At 32.4% G+C, this 19,402-nt stretch overlaps 1 protein-coding gene across 4 annotated transcripts in view; it reads left to right on the forward strand.

The window, feature by feature from the left end:
• LOC117177862 (inactive peptidyl-prolyl cis-trans isomerase FKBP6-like) overlaps window positions 1-19,343 on the forward strand; it is a 58,375-nt gene extending 39,032 nt beyond the window's left edge. For all 4 annotated transcript variants that reach the window (XM_033368892.1, XM_033368891.1, XM_033368893.1 and 1 more), the window contains 6 exons: window positions 1,405-1,514; window positions 3,350-3,590; window positions 5,276-5,739; window positions 6,115-6,303; window positions 6,376-6,487; window positions 17,400-19,343. In XM_033368892.1, coding sequence (XP_033224783.1) covers window positions 1,474-1,514; window positions 3,350-3,590; window positions 5,276-5,739; window positions 6,115-6,303; window positions 6,376-6,487; window positions 17,400-17,687 — 1,335 coding nt within the window. In that variant the 5' untranslated portion in view covers window positions 1,405-1,473 and the 3' untranslated portion in view covers window positions 17,688-19,343. The remainder of the gene's footprint in view (window positions 1-1,404; window positions 1,515-3,349; window positions 3,591-5,275; window positions 5,740-6,114; window positions 6,304-6,375; window positions 6,488-17,399) is intronic.
• The last annotated feature ends 59 nt before the right edge of the window (window positions 19,344-19,402 follow it).

Genomic DNA, 19,402 nt, shown 5'->3' on the forward strand with positions numbered 1-19,402 from the left:
CTATAAGATTATATCAAATTCTATTTTTAATAACTACAAAGGATATTTGAGTATAACAGAAACGTTTAGGTAGACCTAACCTCAAAATATCATTTTGACTTGTGTGTTGACTTACGACCCCCCTAGAGTAAGAATCGGAAAGAAAGTACCTTTCCGATCCTTTCAGATTTCTATGTGAACTTTCCTTCCATTTCTTTCCGAACGCGTTCTCTGTCCAAAGCTTCCCGATGCCTTTCCGAACTTTTGCGAAGTGTCCCATTCCATTTACTTCTTTCTGAACCTTTTCGATTTCTTTCCAAATAAATGAGGCAGTGTCCCAATAGTTTATTCTGATTCTTTCAGATTTTTCTCCTGTGTCCCACTGTTTATGTTTGTTCCGATTTCTTTCTGAATAAATGTGAAATGTGAAATATATGATCTATTACACACACACACACGCATTCAATAAATAAATATATGAATATAATGAAATAAAGGCTAACTAGAGGGACACTTTGCACTGATCGGAAAAAAAATCGGAAAGAAGTAAGAGAAAGGGACATTCGGAATGAATCGGAAAGATTCGTGGGATAGCTCGACGTTGGAAAAGAAACGGAAACAAAGTTCACATAGCCCTTTCCGAACTCTTTCCGAACCCTTTCCGAACCCTTTCCGAATTCTTTCCGAAACATTTCTGAATCTTTCCCAAGCGGTCTTTCTGATTCTTTCCTTTTTTCCGACACGCCCGTACGTAATTTCACGGTCGACGACGGAAAATTTACGCCCTGTATGTATTTCTTTATGGCGGACGCAGGTTAAGAAGGGAAATATGTATTTTTACAGAATTCTGCTTATTTATTATGTGCCACGCCGATAGCATAGTTTCCAGCGTCGCAGGATGTAAATTTACACCAACTTTTTCATATTGTAAACATACTATTTATGCTGCTAGCATGTGTTCTATGAGTAAATAAAATAATACTGACGAATAGTGACTTTATTCGGGTAATCTTTTGGTATGAAAGATGATCATGTTTAGTAAAATCTGGGTTTTGACCACTGCGGCGGAAGTTAATTCAAGTCCGGAGCATGCATACCGTAACTTAACTCTTCTTTGACTATCTCTATTTTTGCACAGGTATTGTATAAGAAAATAAATTTCGGGTTTTAAATAAAATTCGAAAAAGTACAGTTTTATATAGAAAAATGATTTGTTTAACTTGGTTCATTCTGTTGTGAAACGCTTGGAATTCCTTTTTCGATCAAATAATTTACAATTTTTGGGAAACTGATGACAATCTTCGGTTCTGAAGCACTCAAACTTTGTTCCTTGTTAATCGCTACCACAAAATCATAATGAACTACGATTATGAGGACAATTATATATTATTACTAATAATAAATTTTATAATTAACGATTTGCAGATAATTAAATTGAGGAGGAACTAGTAAGGGCCAATTATTAATGCATAAGTTGACGAATAAAGATCGATAATGGCAAAAACAATTTTTCCTGAGCAAGGCTTTCACATCAAGTAAGTATTTAAAGGGATTTATTTGAGTCAGACGACGGAATTCCATTTTTAAGACGCACGGTTTAATATTCAGGTTCCAGTTTTAAATTTCAGCAGAAGTTTCCTTTATACCCGCGAATAGGCTACCAAGTAGACCAGCTGAAATGGATTAAAAATAAAAAATTGTAAAATTTTGAAATTATCTTTGAGAAGGTTAGAAATTCAGAATCTACGGGCATCGATTATTTCAGATATCTAATTTGTTATTTTTTAAATTGAAATAAATATAACGTATCTCGTAAATCGAATGAGACACACCAAAACAGACTACATCTTTGAATTCAGCTCTAAAATAGTATAGTAGTATATAGTAGTATATAGGTTATAATTGTAAAATAAGAGTAATGAAAAAATTTATAAATTAAACAAATGATAATAATTTGAAGAAAACTCTAAAAAGGGAATTGGGTTGGCGAGAGACAACTACTATAAATAACTCTGCTCGCCCGGTACGTGACGAATACAATAGGACCATTATAGGACCATCTTATTACTTCCCAGTGCCGTTTTGGAGCCGAAATCAGCACAAACAGGCACTGCTGACCCAGTGTCGTTCGCCAGTGCTTTTTTATCGGCAGGGTATAACGAGATACATCGTAGCGTGTCGAATCATGTGGCACGAGCTACTGTTTAATTGTTATGAGTTTCAGACCGGTTACAGCAACTGAAATGTAAAAGCGTCGTTTGATTTAATTTTAATCACCAGAATTATTTTATTCCTTTAATTGGAGGTATGTGAAAAAAAGATAGCGGAAAATTGTTTAATTGCAGTAATAATGGAAATGTCAAAGTACATGGGGTCATATGTCTTCACATCTAAAGTGAAAATACGAAACACTTTATTTTATATAAAAAACGACGTCATATGGGCTTTTTTTAAAACTCTACTATTTTCAATACTTGGAAAATCCAATAAAATGTGTTTACATACCCTAAGTTATTCAGTTTGAAATGAAAAACAAAAGAGGGGCAGGCTTTCTTGTTTTTGCTTGAAAATTTATGGTCTATGTGCACTGGTTGGCCGCGAAAGGTCCACATGATTTGATACCTCACTCATAGCACTGAAAAGTTGATTTGTAGCATTACATACGAATTCTAAGAATACAAAATTTCTCCATTGCTAAATTCCATTGGAAATTGTGTAATTTCTAATTTGCTTAATTTATTGCGTATGCAAAACATAATTTGTTTCTATTTTTAGTACAGTTTACGGAAGTAAATAACCTTGGAGCGAAAAAGTGTAAGATACATTTTTTTCGTCGTTAGACCGTTACCTCTAGAGAAAAAGGTTTTCTTTAAGTACTTAAAGCTATTTCTCTTGGTGGTTCGGTAGGCTCCCCTCCCACCACCAAGAAAGTGTGTAAATGAATTGGGAAAAACTTGCACGAAAATTGTAAACCCTTAGGGGAAACATTACAAGCTTCCATTCCATTAACCGATTTTCATGAAGCTTCTTTTCATTTTGTTAAAATTATATGAATGAACTAATTTTGCTGATTAAAATTGAATAAAACCATGCTTTCGTAATTTCAGTGTTTTTAACTGGCCTGAATGACGCACTTCAGAGTGTCTTATTAAACAATATATAAAAAAAATTTCCAACATCCGGTTCTGTCCAGCATAACAGAATAATATTTAGACGACGTGTGCAAAAAATCCGGCAAAAATATTCAGTTGTGTGGCTGAAGAATGGAATCCCGTTTTCTGACTCTGATAAATCCCCTTAACTTCTGCCGAGTTGAAATTACCTAGTTAAGAAATAAGATTACGTAGCGCATAATTTCCACTTTATTCAGCGATTTATTGTCTCCAAATGGTGTAACTTTGGAGATGAGTAATGAATTTTTTGGCAACGATGAAGATACGCATGAGTTCTCTAAAAATGTATTCATGTCTAATGATGAAATGCTCAAATTTTTGAATATGGACGATTTCGATAGTGACGATGAAAGACCAGCTGTCGATTCTCGAATGCCATGGGATCTAAGTTTCGATAAGTTACGTTCGAAGATGACTGATTTAGAAAGAAATGGATTGGTAAGTTGGTCACGAAGCCGAATAAATTTCTATTACTCAAAACACCATGAGAAATAGGAGAAGTTATTTTAAACTACAAGTCGATGCTGCCCAATCAAACTAGAGTAGCTTGCAATAGTCATTATTTAATACTCCACTTTGAAATATTAGGTTATCAATTTCAGGGATCACGGTTCCTCCCTTTATTTTGTCCTGTTGAAAAAAAAGACGGCTTCAAAAATATTCTTTTTGATGATACCGATTTCAAGTATTTCCGAGGGGTTGACCATTCGAGTTTGCAGTGTACAGCAGGTTTGAAACTTTTAAAGATAATATGGTCCTGTTTGCGTCAGAAATATCAGGATCTGTAAGCGGTGGTTCGATTTCAATGGAATTTGGCAAAATTATAGTGTTGTATAAGAGAAATTTCGTACTCAAAGGATTATTTTTTTTGTAATTTACGGGAGTTAAGCCATATTGAACTTCGGCATCACATCTTTTTAATCATTGATATTACTGAATCAGTAAAAGGAATAATTCACAAATTACGTTATGCGTTTTTCTTTTGTTTAATTACAGATCAGAATATAATTTTCTTGGTGTGAAAAAGGATACAACAATATAAACAACAGAAAAACGCGTAAAGTAATATTTGAACGATCCTATACGAATTCTTATAAAACTTTAAGGTATTATAGAGAAAAGTGTACGATTTAATGTTATAATGGAAACATATTCTTTGGCTAAACCTTAATTTTTTTTCTAGCTAGGATATAAAAGTTCCTTATAACTTTATATTTCATTTTGAATAATGATGGTGACTTCTAGATGACGTGAAATCGTCATTTTAGTGGGACAGTGCGCCGCTAATTAGTTCATGCTTTCTCATGTCGCGGAGGGTGTGAGGGCACTGGGATACTGAGAGGACAGCGTGGTTGTAGCGCACGGTCTCACTAAAATGACGATATTTCGTGATCTAGAAGACTAGAAAAAACTGGAAAAAAGAAGAGTTATGGACGAAAAATTAAAAACATCAATTTTTTTGACATTTAATTAATTAAAATTGTAAAAAAATTGTATTATAATATTAAGTAGTATACATTTTTCTATACTGCTATAAAGTTTCATTAAAATTCGTTTTGAAATTAAAAAAAAATCGATAATTCAAAGAAAGGTGATGCCGAAATTCAACATGGCGTAACTGACGTAATTTTATATATGCTTAACAATCCTTTGGGCACGAAATATCTCTTATATAACACTATAACTTCGACAAGTTTATTAAAATTAAACAAACGCTTCCACATCATGATATTTTTTGCGTATACTGGCCCACATACAAAGCTTTCAATCATAAAATGAAATCCCTTTTTGACTTAAAATTAAAATACTGAATCGTTGTGATCCTTGCAATTGTAAAAACGCTAACAATTTGTCACGACCAATGACAAGGGACTCACACTTTTCTTGTCTAAATTGGGATTCGGTTCAATTGGCCCTATGTGAGATATGTTGTAGTACTCTAACAGAACAAATTGGACCAATTTAATCGAAACTCAGTTTTCATAAGAAATGTGGAGCCTGCTTTGTTTTTCAGACTTTCAAATGTTTCTTATTCAGAATCTGAAAAATAATATCATTTTTTTTCTAAACTTCAACGCTCTCAAATTTTTAATTACATCTACTATTACAACTTTCACCCACAGGTTATGAAATTTTTGAGGAGGGAAGGCGCGGGCAAAGTGATGTCAGAAGATGCGCAAGTCTCAGTAAGATACATTGCATACTTTGAACACCAGGATGAACCTTTTGATGCATCTTACACACGTGGACTAGCACCTGAAGTAATTCAACTAGGCCAAAACACAGTAATTCCGGGCTTAGAGGTTGCTCTCCGTTCAATGAAGAAACATGAAATTTCTGTTTTTCTGATTAAGCCAGAGTATGCTTATGGAGCTGTGGGCGTTCCTCCTCGTATCCCTCCCAACCAAGAGGTTTTATTTATAGTACATGTAAAAGATTATGCAGATAATGAAATTGGTGATAGTTTTCGCAATCTATCTGTCGAGGAGAGAAAGTTGTTTTGCAACATCCAAAAGAATGTGTCAATGATAATAGCGACAGCTTACGAAAACTTCAAAAAAGGAAAAATTAAGCAAACAATAGGAGAGTACGTCTTAGATTTTTTTGCTTCCCGAAATGAATTTGTTAAAGTCACGCAACACTTATCCGACTACCACCTTCTTGGCATTTTTCATTCGTCAAACTCATGCTCGCACGAAATGAGATATCGAGTTGAAAGTTAAGGAAATTAAAAACAGCCAAGGAAGTTTTATCTGGTACTAAGTGTATAAATTAAAAATATATATTTTGAAAAATTTTCTTTTGTTTTTATAAACAGTTACGACAAATAATTCTCGCTTAATGTCTTCTATTTAATTTCTTTAACTTTCAACTGGTTATCATTTAGTATGGATATGTGCTTCGCAAAATCCTAACTTTATTCTAAGGATTATTGGATTTAATTGATGTTGCATTTCTTTAGTTATACCAAAGCCGCACAGATGCTTGAAGGCGCTCATTTGGCTGACGAAAGGGAAGAGACTGAACAAAAAAAGTTGTTAACGAGGGTGTACGGGAATTTACTAATTTGCTTTAATAAGGAAAATAAGCCACGCTGTGCATGCTCAGCATTCAATCAAATACCAACACGTAATGCAAAATCATATTTTAAGTATGTTTAATTCTTGATTCATAATAGTTGTCTACTAAATTCTGAACACGTCTAAGAAAAACTCTTGTTTAGTTATGGAAGAGCGCTGATACGTTTAGGCGAATTTGAAAGAGCAAGGGAGGAACTGTTGACTTCTAGCAACTTGGAACCGAGCAACAGAGCAACTATAGAAGAGCAGAAATTAGTAAGTTCGTTTACTATTTGTGTAGCACTTTTTTTATCACAAATATGGACGGGTGGCTGTTTGACCCAGAAAAACTTGAAATAGACGGTAAATTTATTCTTTTGAAAAGGAATATGTCTTAATCTTTAGAAGAAAGAGCCATCTATCATTTAAACGGCATGTAATGCTTATGATATTTGACTGCTCCTATTGCAAAGGAAGTAATTCGTCATGGCTGCTAATAAAAACTTAATTCGTGCCCCCCATAGTAAGTATATACAAATTTCTATTTACTTAGTATAGAGGGCACAAGTTGCGGTTTTATTAGCAGCCATGACGAATTACTTTTTTTCAATAGGAGCAGTCAATACGAGATTCATGCATTTTCTCAGGTTTTTATTTACAATAAGAAATATTTTTCGCTGAAAATTTAGGAAATGCTAAACAACATTGAAACGAACGTCTGTACACTTTTTTAAATTCAATAAAAGATAATTTAATGGATTCATTTATTACGAGTCTACGTGCTGACAGTGCCGTGTATGAGACTGTAAAATGTGCCGAGCATGAGACTATATGTATTAAGAAAGTAAAAACGAAAATATAAATGGGTCCTTTTAGTTATTTCCGAGCATTATTCTGAAGAAGATGGACAAAAGCTAGGAAAAATAAATAATCCAGACAAAAAATTAGAATATTTGGTAGGAAAGAAAGTTATTTCAAAATATAATATTAAAAATGTCAAACATATGTTTTGGTTTAATAATCCCAGTTAAAACGTAATTGACGACAATAATTATAGTGTGTTGTGATTAAATACGAAATGTTGGTTTTTTATGTAATGTTCGCAACGGCGGCTTGCCCCCCCCCCCCCCAAAGTCCACACTCGAATTTTGCAAATAAGATGATTAAAGTTTATTATGTATAATACTGGAAAGCGAATTTCCTCCTTGAATACGGTTACAGAGAAAACACCAATTCTCAGCGTGTATTTTTCAAATGTAGCGCCCATTTTATATCATGAAGTTACGTACAGATACTCTGGTAACGTATATCAATGTTACAATGTATTTCCAGTACTGGCGCTGTCACTCCTGCGTCGTATCCATATGCGGCAAGAGAGCCTGACAGCCAATGTAGATTCCCAACCATGTAATTCTCGCAGCCAATCAGGGTCTCGAATTCTCTCGTGGATGAATGAGTCATCATTTTTATTGTGAATAACCATTTAAGTTGAACAGGGAACGAACTCACCTGATTGCGATATTTGCGAGGTTACGTTTTACAACAATCAATAATGGTAAATATTTTATTTCTGTATTCTGGCTATTTTAAGCCGACTTTAGTTTTTTGAAGCTAATTTTTTTCAAGATTCTTCATTCTTGGCTTCGTTACAAAAAGAAAATGTTTGTCGTTATGATACCAAAAGTTCAAGCTGATACCAAGAACTGAATAAATGCGAAAATCAACTAGTGATTGCATACATTAAAAAAAGTAAGACTTAAAAATCAGAAGATTGTCCTTTTAAAAAATGGAGAAATGTCAGAATTATTTAACTATATATTCTTTTAATTGATTCTTTCATGAAAAATTGTTAAGACACCAGGCACGAAATATGTATTATCATTCGAGAAGAAAGAAATTAGGTTTTGAAATATCACGATTCAGGATGACCGCTCGACCGGGAAATTGGGAAATGACCTGGAATTATTTTAGACCGGAAAGTGATTGTGCATTTTTTCTTTGACCGAGAATTTTACAAGTTTTTAGAAGAAAAATCTATCCAATCACTTGAAATATCAAGAATTTTATATCACAATATATATAATACAATTTAAAATAAGTTTGATTTCAACTTTTTTTTAAATGCGAATCGTAATTGTTAACTTTTTCAATCATGAAATTATTAAGTTTACAATGTGTAATTCTAAAATCTTTTCACATAACAATTTTCCATTTTAGATTTTAATTTTTAGGGTACATTTTCCATTTAAAGAAATTTAAAATACAGTTTTGAAGGCTTACTTAATAAAAGATTAAAAGCTTTTGCGATTGAAATTTTTTGACAAAAAACGTTTTAAGTTGATCAACTGTAAATATAAATTTATTAATGATTTTAAAAGTTGAAGTGTAGTTTGTGTATTCGAAATTAAACAATAATTGAATAATTTTATGGGGAGATTTTAAATAAGTTAAAATTAAACAATTTACAGACTTTGACGTTAAAAATTGAACTACTTCAATTCTAAAGCCTTAGTAGTTAATCAAACGTCAACTTTCGACTGTAACTTTATAAACATTCTGTTGTTTCAGTAGAAAATATACCATTCTTAACCTTTTCAATTGAAACTTTTTTAGTTTTTAGTTTTTGTTTGTTTAGTTTTTAGTTTGAAACAGAAAGCCTTGAGTCGTCAAAATTTCAGAGAGCTAAACTCTAACTTAGAATGTCACAATGTTAATTTTATTGTTCTGTTCAAAAAATTTTATTTATAAGTAAAAATGTTGAATTTTGATGTGTGAATAACAGATTAAAATGTATTAATTTAGAAAGAATGCCAGTAAGTTGAGGAAATACTTCTAATTTTTTATTAACATTGTGAATCTTTTAAGGATTATGAAAGGTTTTAACACAGTAAAAAATTGTCTTAGGATTCCTGGTAAAATTCAAAATGATTTCTTTATTTCGAAAAATAAATTTCAGCAGAATATTTATGTGTAAATAAAAATGGAACAATTATTCATTTGCAACGACTCAAAATTAAAATAATTTAACTTCTAATTTAAAAAGTGTTCGATAAAAAAATTGTAATCTTCTAGTTTTTAATGTTTTTAACTTAAAATTGCTTGAAATGATATAATTTTTAAAAATTCTTAAACTTGTTGATTTAGTCTTCAATTTAGGACATTGAAAAGGATAGCGCTCATTTATAAATAATACAAGTTTTGATTCGTTAAAACGATTTTCTCATGCAAATAATTTTTTAAGAACAAGAAAAAATCTGCCCCAGCCCGGATTTGAACCGGGCGAAGAATAACTTTAAAATTATTATTAACCTCCCCCTTGAGAGTAGATGGGACAGGGTAATTATTGTGTGCCCCCCCCCCCCCTCCCAAGCCCTTCTCTGCATCCATGCCTGATGCCATGGTTTGATGTTTGAAACAAGAAGCACGAAACAAAGAATAAGAAGAAATCTGCACCCATATGTTATTTAAAGGTTATGTTCACGATGTATTGAGTCGGCTGATCATTCTGTTTATTTGAATAGTTTATTAAAACATAGTAACTTATTGTAACCAGAATTGAATAATTATAAATTGCACGGCAATAAACTATTATCATAAAATCTTTGTAATGGTAAGATTCAATTTTTTCTTTTTGGCAGTTATCAAAATTATTAGTATGGTGAGAAATAAGTCACTACTTATTATCACGTTATTATTATTATTATTTAACATCCTGATTGGTAAAATTTAGGGGTTATTTATGAGGTTAAAAGTTAATTAAACACTTGAAACAATTTTCATTATTTTAGAGTGTGCTTGTGATTTTTTTGTACATTTTAAACCTAAATCAAGACTCCTGAAAACTTTCTAAAATGCAGATATGTCTCATATAATATTCGGCATGCTACCTCATTTGCAGGCGTGTATAAGAAACCGCACTTGCGGCCGCATTTTGAAAAATTATAAATCTGTTAAGAAATTTGTGTTGACATACAATTTTTATTCTGTAGTCATTATTGAGTTTGAGACTTAGAATGTTTTTTGCCTATAGAACGGATTTTTAAACTGTCAAAAGACGTCTACGTTTTAGCTAATGCTAATACCGAAGATATTCAAAATTATGTCTAAGAATTGTTTATCAATTAGAATGCCAAAAAAGTTGACCAAGAATATGTTTTTCAAAACTAACAACTGTCATGTTAACCACATTATTAACTATTAAGCTATATGTGTAAATATATTGTCTGAATAAATAATTAAAGAGGGGCACCATCGTGTGCCGAAATGTCTTAAACAATTGTAACCTAACTTAATTAATGTTTACTCGGCACCATACATTTTTATAAATTAGAGTTGAAACAGATCCGAACTTTAAATAATGATAGCACTGTATGGTTTAATGCTGTTATTTATTGAATTAAGAAGATATAGACATAGACATAGATACAGACATGCCTTATATAAATAAATATATACTTTATAATTTGAATTTATAAGTAAAATATAAAAATTTTGTTTAAAAATGAATTAACTTTTTTCAGCTTAAACACCCGCTAATCTTTGTAAAACGTAATTTTTTCCATATAGGTGTCTTAAAAAAATAGTTTTAATATGTTAAGAACTATATAATGACATAATAAAATGATGATAATTATTATTAATTATACAGGTATTAGAGAAATAAAGTTTTATTCCATGCATTTGTTCCATTGTTTTCCACTCAGCTTTCACCGATGAAGTGAAGTTAGGTGATGGTTGAAGTGAAAATACCTAACATGTTGTTACAGAATATTTTAAAATCTAAGAAATTTACGAACCGTTATTTGAAATGTATTCTAATGGGAGGGGCATTTTTAAACCCCTTGAGCGGAGTTCGTGTTCACCAAAACTACCTAATTTTGACCCGAGCGGAATTCAGGATTTGTATTCTTAGGGTGATTGACCGCGAGCGGAGCTCGTGTGCGCCCCTTTCATGCACGGTGAGGCTCGTCCCGACTTTATTTTCTCTACTACTTTTCGGTCTATTCATGCACCTCAGTAAGAGTGAGCCTACTCCAGCAGTGGTTTTTTTCTACAAGCATGTCGAAGTAAGGAAATTTAAAAACTTTAAATTTTTCAACTAGCAATTTCACAATAGTATAATCAGTATCTACGAATATTTTTGATTCCAATGATATATTACTTGCCCAGAAAAGTTGAGAATTTGAAGGAATTTATTATCAAGAAACTTCAGCCTAATATTTAATGTAATACTTTAATACTTTTCAAATTTTTAACCTTTATAGACAAACTAAATGTCTTTGTAATCGGAAAAAGTACGTTGATTCCAAATATATTACTTTCGAATCACTGATTGAAAAATTAAGAAATTTGTAATCTCAACTTTTCCCCCATTTACCAACAAAGGGCCCCAGAGGAACTGTAGCGTCTGCCGAAGTACGCAGGTATCTGAACAACCAGCTGGTTGTTGGTCCGCCCGGTCAGGTTACCCTGACTTGGTCAAGAGGTTGCCGATCACTGGTTTACTCCTACCTTTTCTAGTCAACGACCCTTGGGCTACACTCGATTTGCAGTCTACGGTCAGAAAACCCTTCATTTGCATACCGCGGTCACTTTAGGTCGGAGAACCTGCATTCCGAGCTCTCTTTTCCCATCAGGCGTCACCAGAAATTCTTCCTACAACTGCAGTACCACACACTTTAATTGAGCGGCCCGAAACAGAAAGGGCACATAAACTCATTCCGCCGGCTAAGTATTGTCTAAATATTGGATGAGTGTTGTGGCTATGTTCGTTCGAGCTGGGCAATACTTAGCCGCCGGAATGCGTTTATGTGCACTTTCTGTTTCGGATCCCTCAGATTCTCTTCTAACAATGCTATTTGAAGCATATTCCATCCTTCATCTATATCTTTATTGCATAGTTGTGTTTCCCAATTTTTGAGACTAGAAGGAAATTGTCTGTACATCCAAAACCCCTCATAACCCTTGTGTTTTTTACTCTAACTCTCTGAGTCATTCATCCACAACAACAAAGTCAATTATACTGTAGTTGTCTGCTCTGAAGCAGGTGTAAAAGTGGATGATTTTACCCCTGAACTATGTATTTTTCATAAAAAAAGTCTTTCTCCAAGCAGAAGCTAACCAATCTGTTTCCATTGCCATTTGCTTTTGGACCCCTCAACGTACCCATAGTCTCATTTAAAGTCTCCCAGAAGGCGTCTTTTACTTCACTCCTTTCACCATCAACTGGGGTGTAGTTCGCTATGATGAATAATATTGTGATTCCCACTTTCACTCTTAACTCACAACAATCTGGGAGATACAAATCCATCTTTCTTGACATTCTGTTTTGTTCTCTCATTTATTATCAGACCGTTACCTTGACTAGCATGTAATTCACTTTCTGCTCCTGACCATCCTTCGAGTTTGAATCTATTTCGCGGGTGCTCTATTGTTTTAATTATTCATTGTGTAAAGTGGAGGTCCAGCGAAAAATTTGCTGCTAAAAATGTGCTTTGCGAATCAAAAACATGTCCATAATTTGCCAGTCATCTAAAGGTGGAGAGTCTAGTTATAACCTCAGTTTCACTAAACTTCGGCCAAAGGAGGGGTTATGTAGAGATATAATTAGAAACGAGCGAGTCATGATTGGCTTGTGTTCTATACTGAGAATGACACTAGCCTTCGGCACATTAGTAATAGATGAGAAGACGAACACAAAAAATAACAAAAGTGTTTTGCTCTAGTTCCGTTTATGAATTAGAAAATATATATCAGAACACTTAAAGGTATTTTTAATAAAAACATAGATTACAATTAGAATTGACGCAAAAAAGCGACCCCCGCCCTTAAACAAACAAAGCAGTTGCACTTATTAATCTAAACATTTCTTTCTTTGAAACGTTAGCGTTCAATATTCCATTCTTCTCAAATTTCATAATAATTGAAACAAAGTACTTATCTCTGAAAAAGCTGTGCTAATTATTCCACTTCGTTTGATACCGGTCAAAATATATCAAAGTTTGTCTCATTTTATAAATAGAACTTTTAGTTTCGCGGCTAACCTTTTTTTATGGACATAAATCGTTTGTGTGTGGAAAAATAATTTAAAAACAGTAAATAAGAAATCTATATTTTATTTTTTGTGAGTGAAAGACTCAACGTTTTTCTTAGCCGGAGACTGACAAGTATTCTTTAATCATTTTTTAAGTTATTTAAACAAATAATACCATTGTTTATATTAATTATAAGACTCATGACATCTATAATATACATTCAGGCCAAATTCATAGTAGTCATATTCATGAGTGCGACAGAGACGCTCTCATGCGCCATATACTATCCTCTCACTTGCTCTCATGCTTTCATATGACTGCTATGAAATAGATCGTACAGTATACCTGTTTTGCAACTTCAACCAGAAATCAATTGTATATAAAAATTAAAATTTTTGAAGCAATTAAAAATTAGTTACAAAAATAGTTGAAGTTATAAACTGACTCCGGGGACACTATCTGCGGGGTTCACAGTATTAAAAACTATGGCCAATTCTTATTCCCTAAAGTATTCTAAACAGGATTTGTATTATGAGTCACATTAATACCATACATATGTTCACATTTAAAGCAGCCTTCTTTTCATGTCAAATCAATGGGAAACTTTATGGTCTTTGAAGTAAAGGTTAATACTCACCGATTTCGCTAAAATTTTGGATATCTCTCTTTGAGACATTTGAGCGAAATCAGAAGGTGGGAAACAAAAAACTGTGATTTTGAAAACTAAGTTCTACCTTAGATGTTTATAGGGACTTTTCTGCATCGTATGAATTGGAAAAAGCACTCTTTTTGCAGAAAAATCGTCCGACAGGTCAATTCTAAACGGTTCTTCTGGGTTTTTTGTTTGTTTAGAAGCAGCCTGAAGTCTTCCAGGTATAACGAGTAACTGCGGATATTTCACTCCTACAAAAGCAAACTTTGTTATTTAACAACAAAATTTAAGCTTATTTTGTGTAACTCTTCTTTGATACCATATCTTTTAAGACCTTCAAATTCATTAAAAAGAGCCATTAATCAATGAAATAACTAAAAATAATTGTCAGTGCATAGAAAAACAAATTTTTTAAATAATAGGGTGAGTGATCCAGTGGCTGAACAGTCACCAGTGAATGAACAATAATGCGAAAAATATATAAATGTAACCTTACAAAGTTAAAGTCTCTATGATTTTCTATATATTTAAAATCTTGCAGCAATTTTGAAGAGTTTAATATACAATTCATTGCTTTTACAAAAAAATTCTTTACATTTTCTGCATCAAAGTTGTGCTGTTATAGTTGTAAGATATTATTATTCAATTTCCCACAAGGTTTTTTCACAAAAGTACGTTTTTTATTAATGAATGAGTGTTCACGTACTTGACCTTTAAATTGCCCGTGTTCCAGTGAACGAACGCTGTGTTCATTTATTGGAGCAAAACTGTCACCGCGCAGGTCTAGTGAATGAACAGTAGGTGACGGAGACCTGGCCTCTTGTTTTGTTACATATAAATAAGTTTGTTTCAATTAATGTGGCTATAAATATCGAAGCTATAAATATAAACTATAAATAGTCATAGTTTAAATGTATATTTTTGTGTCTAGAACATCAAAAAAGTACGCACGAACTAAATTAAAGGTAAGGCAACTTTGAGGTTAGAAATTTAAGGCTTTTTTTGCATTTAGAAAACGTTGTTTAACTATAAAAAAAAACATTAATTCGTGCGTACTAGTCAATATATCTTTATAAATGTTTAAAGAACTTCCATTTTTACAACACTGTGATTTATAATTATATTTTCTGATTTAATCTAAAGCAACATAGTAAGGTGTTGTATTACAAATGTTATGTGTCCTAAAATTCGATAAAAAATTAGGAAAAGTCAACGTAGTTCTGCGTTCAACTTTTTATTCCCTCCTTTCTTTATATCTAAATCTCTTGTTTTTATTTAAATAATATATTTAATGAATTTCGCAACACTTTCTAGTATTTTACATTATTTAATTGCTAATTTTATAATGTCCCTATGTAATTTTATACCTAAATCCTAATTCTAATTTGTAGTGATCATAGTGTTCATTCATGGTGCTCTACTGTTCATTCATTGGCTCACAGTTTTCTTTCACTGGTGTTTTCGATCATTTGCACTATTTAATTATTTTTTATAGAGCTTTTTGGTAAAAGCATAATTTGTTTATCGGATTATGAAATTTAAACCCTTAAGAATCTATTTTCAAAAGTTCTGTAAGAATAATCAATTATTATAACGTGAAATGGACTAGTTGTAATCAGTGATTTCCTTAAGTGTTCATTCACTGGGTCACTCATCCTATTACTAATGAACTAATAAACAAAGTCATTTGTATGGAATATGGCCGATTTTAATGTGCAATAAAAAATTAGTTAAGAACAATAATATCTGCTGTTAACTAATTATTTAAACAATTTTGATACGCAAATGAATATTTCGACCTTTCTTTCATGAATAGGTTTAATTTTTTGCGGAATGGACTAAAAATCTCTTCCCAAAGAATCTTTTCTATCATCTTTTTCAGAGAGATACGAACTGTTAATTATAGAATCTAATTTTTTACGCTATCAACTGGAAATGCCTTCATATTTTTCATAATGATAGAAACTGATGTATATAAATTTATATATTTCTATAAAAATTGTTTATATAATGAACCATTTTCGGCATTTTAAAAATTGTGACATCAAGGAGTCCCCGACAAGACATTTATAGTTGATTCTGCAAAAAATAGGCCTATTAATGAAAAAATAGTCAAAATGTACATTTTTGTAATAAAAGTTGTTGTTCATATATTTAACGGTTTGTTTCTATCAAAAAGATGAGAGCAACCCAGGAAAAAAGGAACCATTGAAAAGACGACTGTGTGAATTGCCGTATCTGTCATTTTCAGATTCAGAAAGTTAAAACCGAATCGGTTTGCGACTATATGAATCGGTCATTTTTTCAATCAGCTTCGAATCTGCCATGTAGCTCAATGACCATTTCAGGCAAATTCATATTGAATCGGTTTCCCTCTTTTTGAATGAAACCGAATTTTTTAAGGTTGATCTGTCATATTTCACAAAATGCTTAAAATTGCTAAATTATCGAAAAAATAAATTAAATTATGCGCAAGGCTACAATATTCCTTTTGCTATTTCAGTTCTAGATGTTGTGAAGGTTTTTTGCGGCATATAAGTTAATCAGAAAAATAATAACGACTAAAACTCTTTAAAAAAAAAAAAAAAAAAAAATCTCTGGCAATCTGCAATTCAAGTGACAGAGACGCAATTCAGAAACCTTCGAAACCAACTCAACACAAGTGAATGGGTTTTTGTTTCGTGGGAAGGAGTCTTCGGCCAGACATTTCTAGTTCGTTCCTAAAAAAACTAAACCTATTTATGAAAGAATGGTCAAAATATGCATTTATTCAACCAAAATTGATTAAATAATTCCTAAACAGCAGCTATTCCTATTATTCCTAATTAATTGTAGACGCACATGAATACCTGTCATGTTTCATACAAAAGCTATGAATTTCAAATAGCTGATAATTGTGAATTAGTGAATCACGAAAAAGTGACTTTTGTTCATTAGTTTGTTTATAACATTATGCGCGTATTTTAGTATAACTACCGTAAATTATTTTTAGTTAGTTATTACTTGGACTTATAACCTGCTTGAATGAATTTGAAATGATATCACAGAAAACATACACGAACAAATTTTTGTTTGTTAAGTACCAAATTTTGCTTTATTCAGAGTAAAATATGCGCATTTAATTGTTACACCTGGAACATATACGGCGATTAACAAAAAAACCTCTAAGTCCGTTAATACCTGATCTGTCGGTCGATTCTTATCCAAAGAAGGTGATGCCCCCCTCACTGTCTCTCGCTTTGGTTGGATGGAAAAATTCACACTTTTCAAGAAGCCCGACTTCTTGCGCTCTTGCCACACAAATAGCTATTACCTATTATTTTTTAATAAATTCGAGTATAAAGCAATAATATTTCAAATTTAAAGCTAACTCAATCATTTCGTTGTCAAATTTGATTGAACTATGCAGTTTATCAGTTAATCCTTTCAAGTAAGTATATACAATGGGGCGCATTATAATGTATGCAAACAATGAGATTTTCTTTTTCCTTTTTTGTTACAGGTAAATAAACTTCTCTCTAACTACAATAGTATCAAGAAGCGTCTAGAAGCCAATAGTTTTCGGTTCAGTAGGGCTGACTTTGTAAGTTCAGAATTTAAAAACGCTGCTCAGGAAATATGTGCAACATTGCAGAACGATGTTAATGTTTTGAGGCTCGTCTTACCCAGTGGTTTCACAGCGGCTGAAGATAAGTGTATTCGTGATGTAGCTGTGAACTACGATCTTTCAGTTGTTAATCACGAGAGATATGGCCAAGAAATTGTTTTTCTAGCTAAGCCTAATTATTAATTAAGCGAATATGACACTAGCATGTATGTCTGTTAAGTCGTGTGTTAAAGAGTTACCGAAAGTTTCTGAGCTAGTTCTATCACTGACTTTATTATTAGACATTGTTGTGTGACGTCATGCCATGTCGATATAATCCAGAGAAATAACGTAACTATTTATTTTAACCCGATGCAGTGAAAATTCCGCTTTGATTATTCTTCCTCAAGTGTAGTTTTTTTGACAGTTGTATACTATTTTGTCGTCGATCTGCGACTACTGGATTTTTTGAATACTGAATATTTGGGAAAATTTGGCCAAAACTATTCAAACTGGGTCTAGGTCGAATTCTGGAAATGTATACTAGCACCTCTTGTGGAAAGCGCGCTGTCTTGGTTTGGAGGTTATAAAAATGGCTGTTAATTCACATGGAAATGATTGCAAACGACAGAGCGTTTTGTTTGCTATATCACTTCTCGCACAAAAAAAAACGTTTTACACAAAAACTGTTAAAAGTAGCCAATTTTTCACTCCTTATACAGATTTTATTCAAAACAGGAACAGACCCTAATTATCGAATCAAGATGTAATTTTAGTATGTGTGGAGTAAAATGAGGCAATTTAATTTTGAGGTCGGGTCCTCGTTTCAGAGCTCTCAAAGATGGAGATCTTTATAATTCTTCGCGCGATATTGATATAATAGAATGAATACACAGGGAAACCTAACCTCAAATTTGACATATAATTTTTTCCTTAAATGTGAATAGTCTCAGATTGTCGGCAAAATAATAGGTTACTTTTCAAATAACTACTGCAGTTGGGAAAAATCATTAAAACGGAATTTGTACTATTTCGCGTTAATATAAATATTTTTGTGAAATTGCCTATGTAAGTAATTTTCTTCCTTAAAGCCCAAAAAGTTCCAGGAATGTGCCTGAAACAGGGTATGACGCCTTACTATAATGCCTGATTGTTTTCGAAGTTTGATTATCTTGTCGAAAATTTCGGATTCAAATTCTGTCCGACTTAACTTCAGCATTTCTTCGCAATTTTGAAATTGAATCTAATCCAACTTCAAAGCAATTTTTTCAATACTTCTTAATCCGTGCGCCAACTCAAAGTACACTCCGAATTAATGAGAGTCACATGCTTTTCACGTGCTCTAGAGAGTCAAATAATATATTGAACGAATTTTGTGTTATTTGAAAAAACTAATTTATGCAAAAGTTATCTAATTTTTTTTATATCAGGTCCGCCGTTTTTTTTGGGACTTGTCGTTTCTTTGACCACGAATTTCACGTATTTGGTTTTTTAAATCAAATGCCTAAAAGTGAAATGTTTTTCGTTCCTTTTTAAAAATTATTTTTTTTCCCTCTCATGCGATGTCGTCGATCGTATATTTTCATTACTCCATATATATAGATGTTAAATATTAATATATTGGGATAGTTTTGACCAATAAGTCGATTTCTAGAGTCTGTGCAATCACCTCCTTCGTCAAAACTATTCCAATGTATGTCAAGTGTCAGTCAGAAAAAGTTCAACTCATATAGTAGACTAAAGATGTTCCTTTTAAAGTTAACCCGAAAAGTTTGACACATGTACATTTTTTATAAGGTATATTTTTAATTTCGTATTCCTATATATTATTATCCTTTATTAAATGAATTAAGAAATGTATCCAGCCGAACTGTTGTTTATTTCTATCCCACATTTTTTTATAAGTTTACTTTTGTTTA

The sequence above is a fragment of the Belonocnema kinseyi genome, chromosome 8 (genome assembly GCF_010883055.1).
Source record: "Belonocnema kinseyi isolate 2016_QV_RU_SX_M_011 chromosome 8, B_treatae_v1, whole genome shotgun sequence".
Taxonomy (NCBI): domain Eukaryota; kingdom Metazoa; phylum Arthropoda; class Insecta; order Hymenoptera; family Cynipidae; genus Belonocnema; species Belonocnema kinseyi.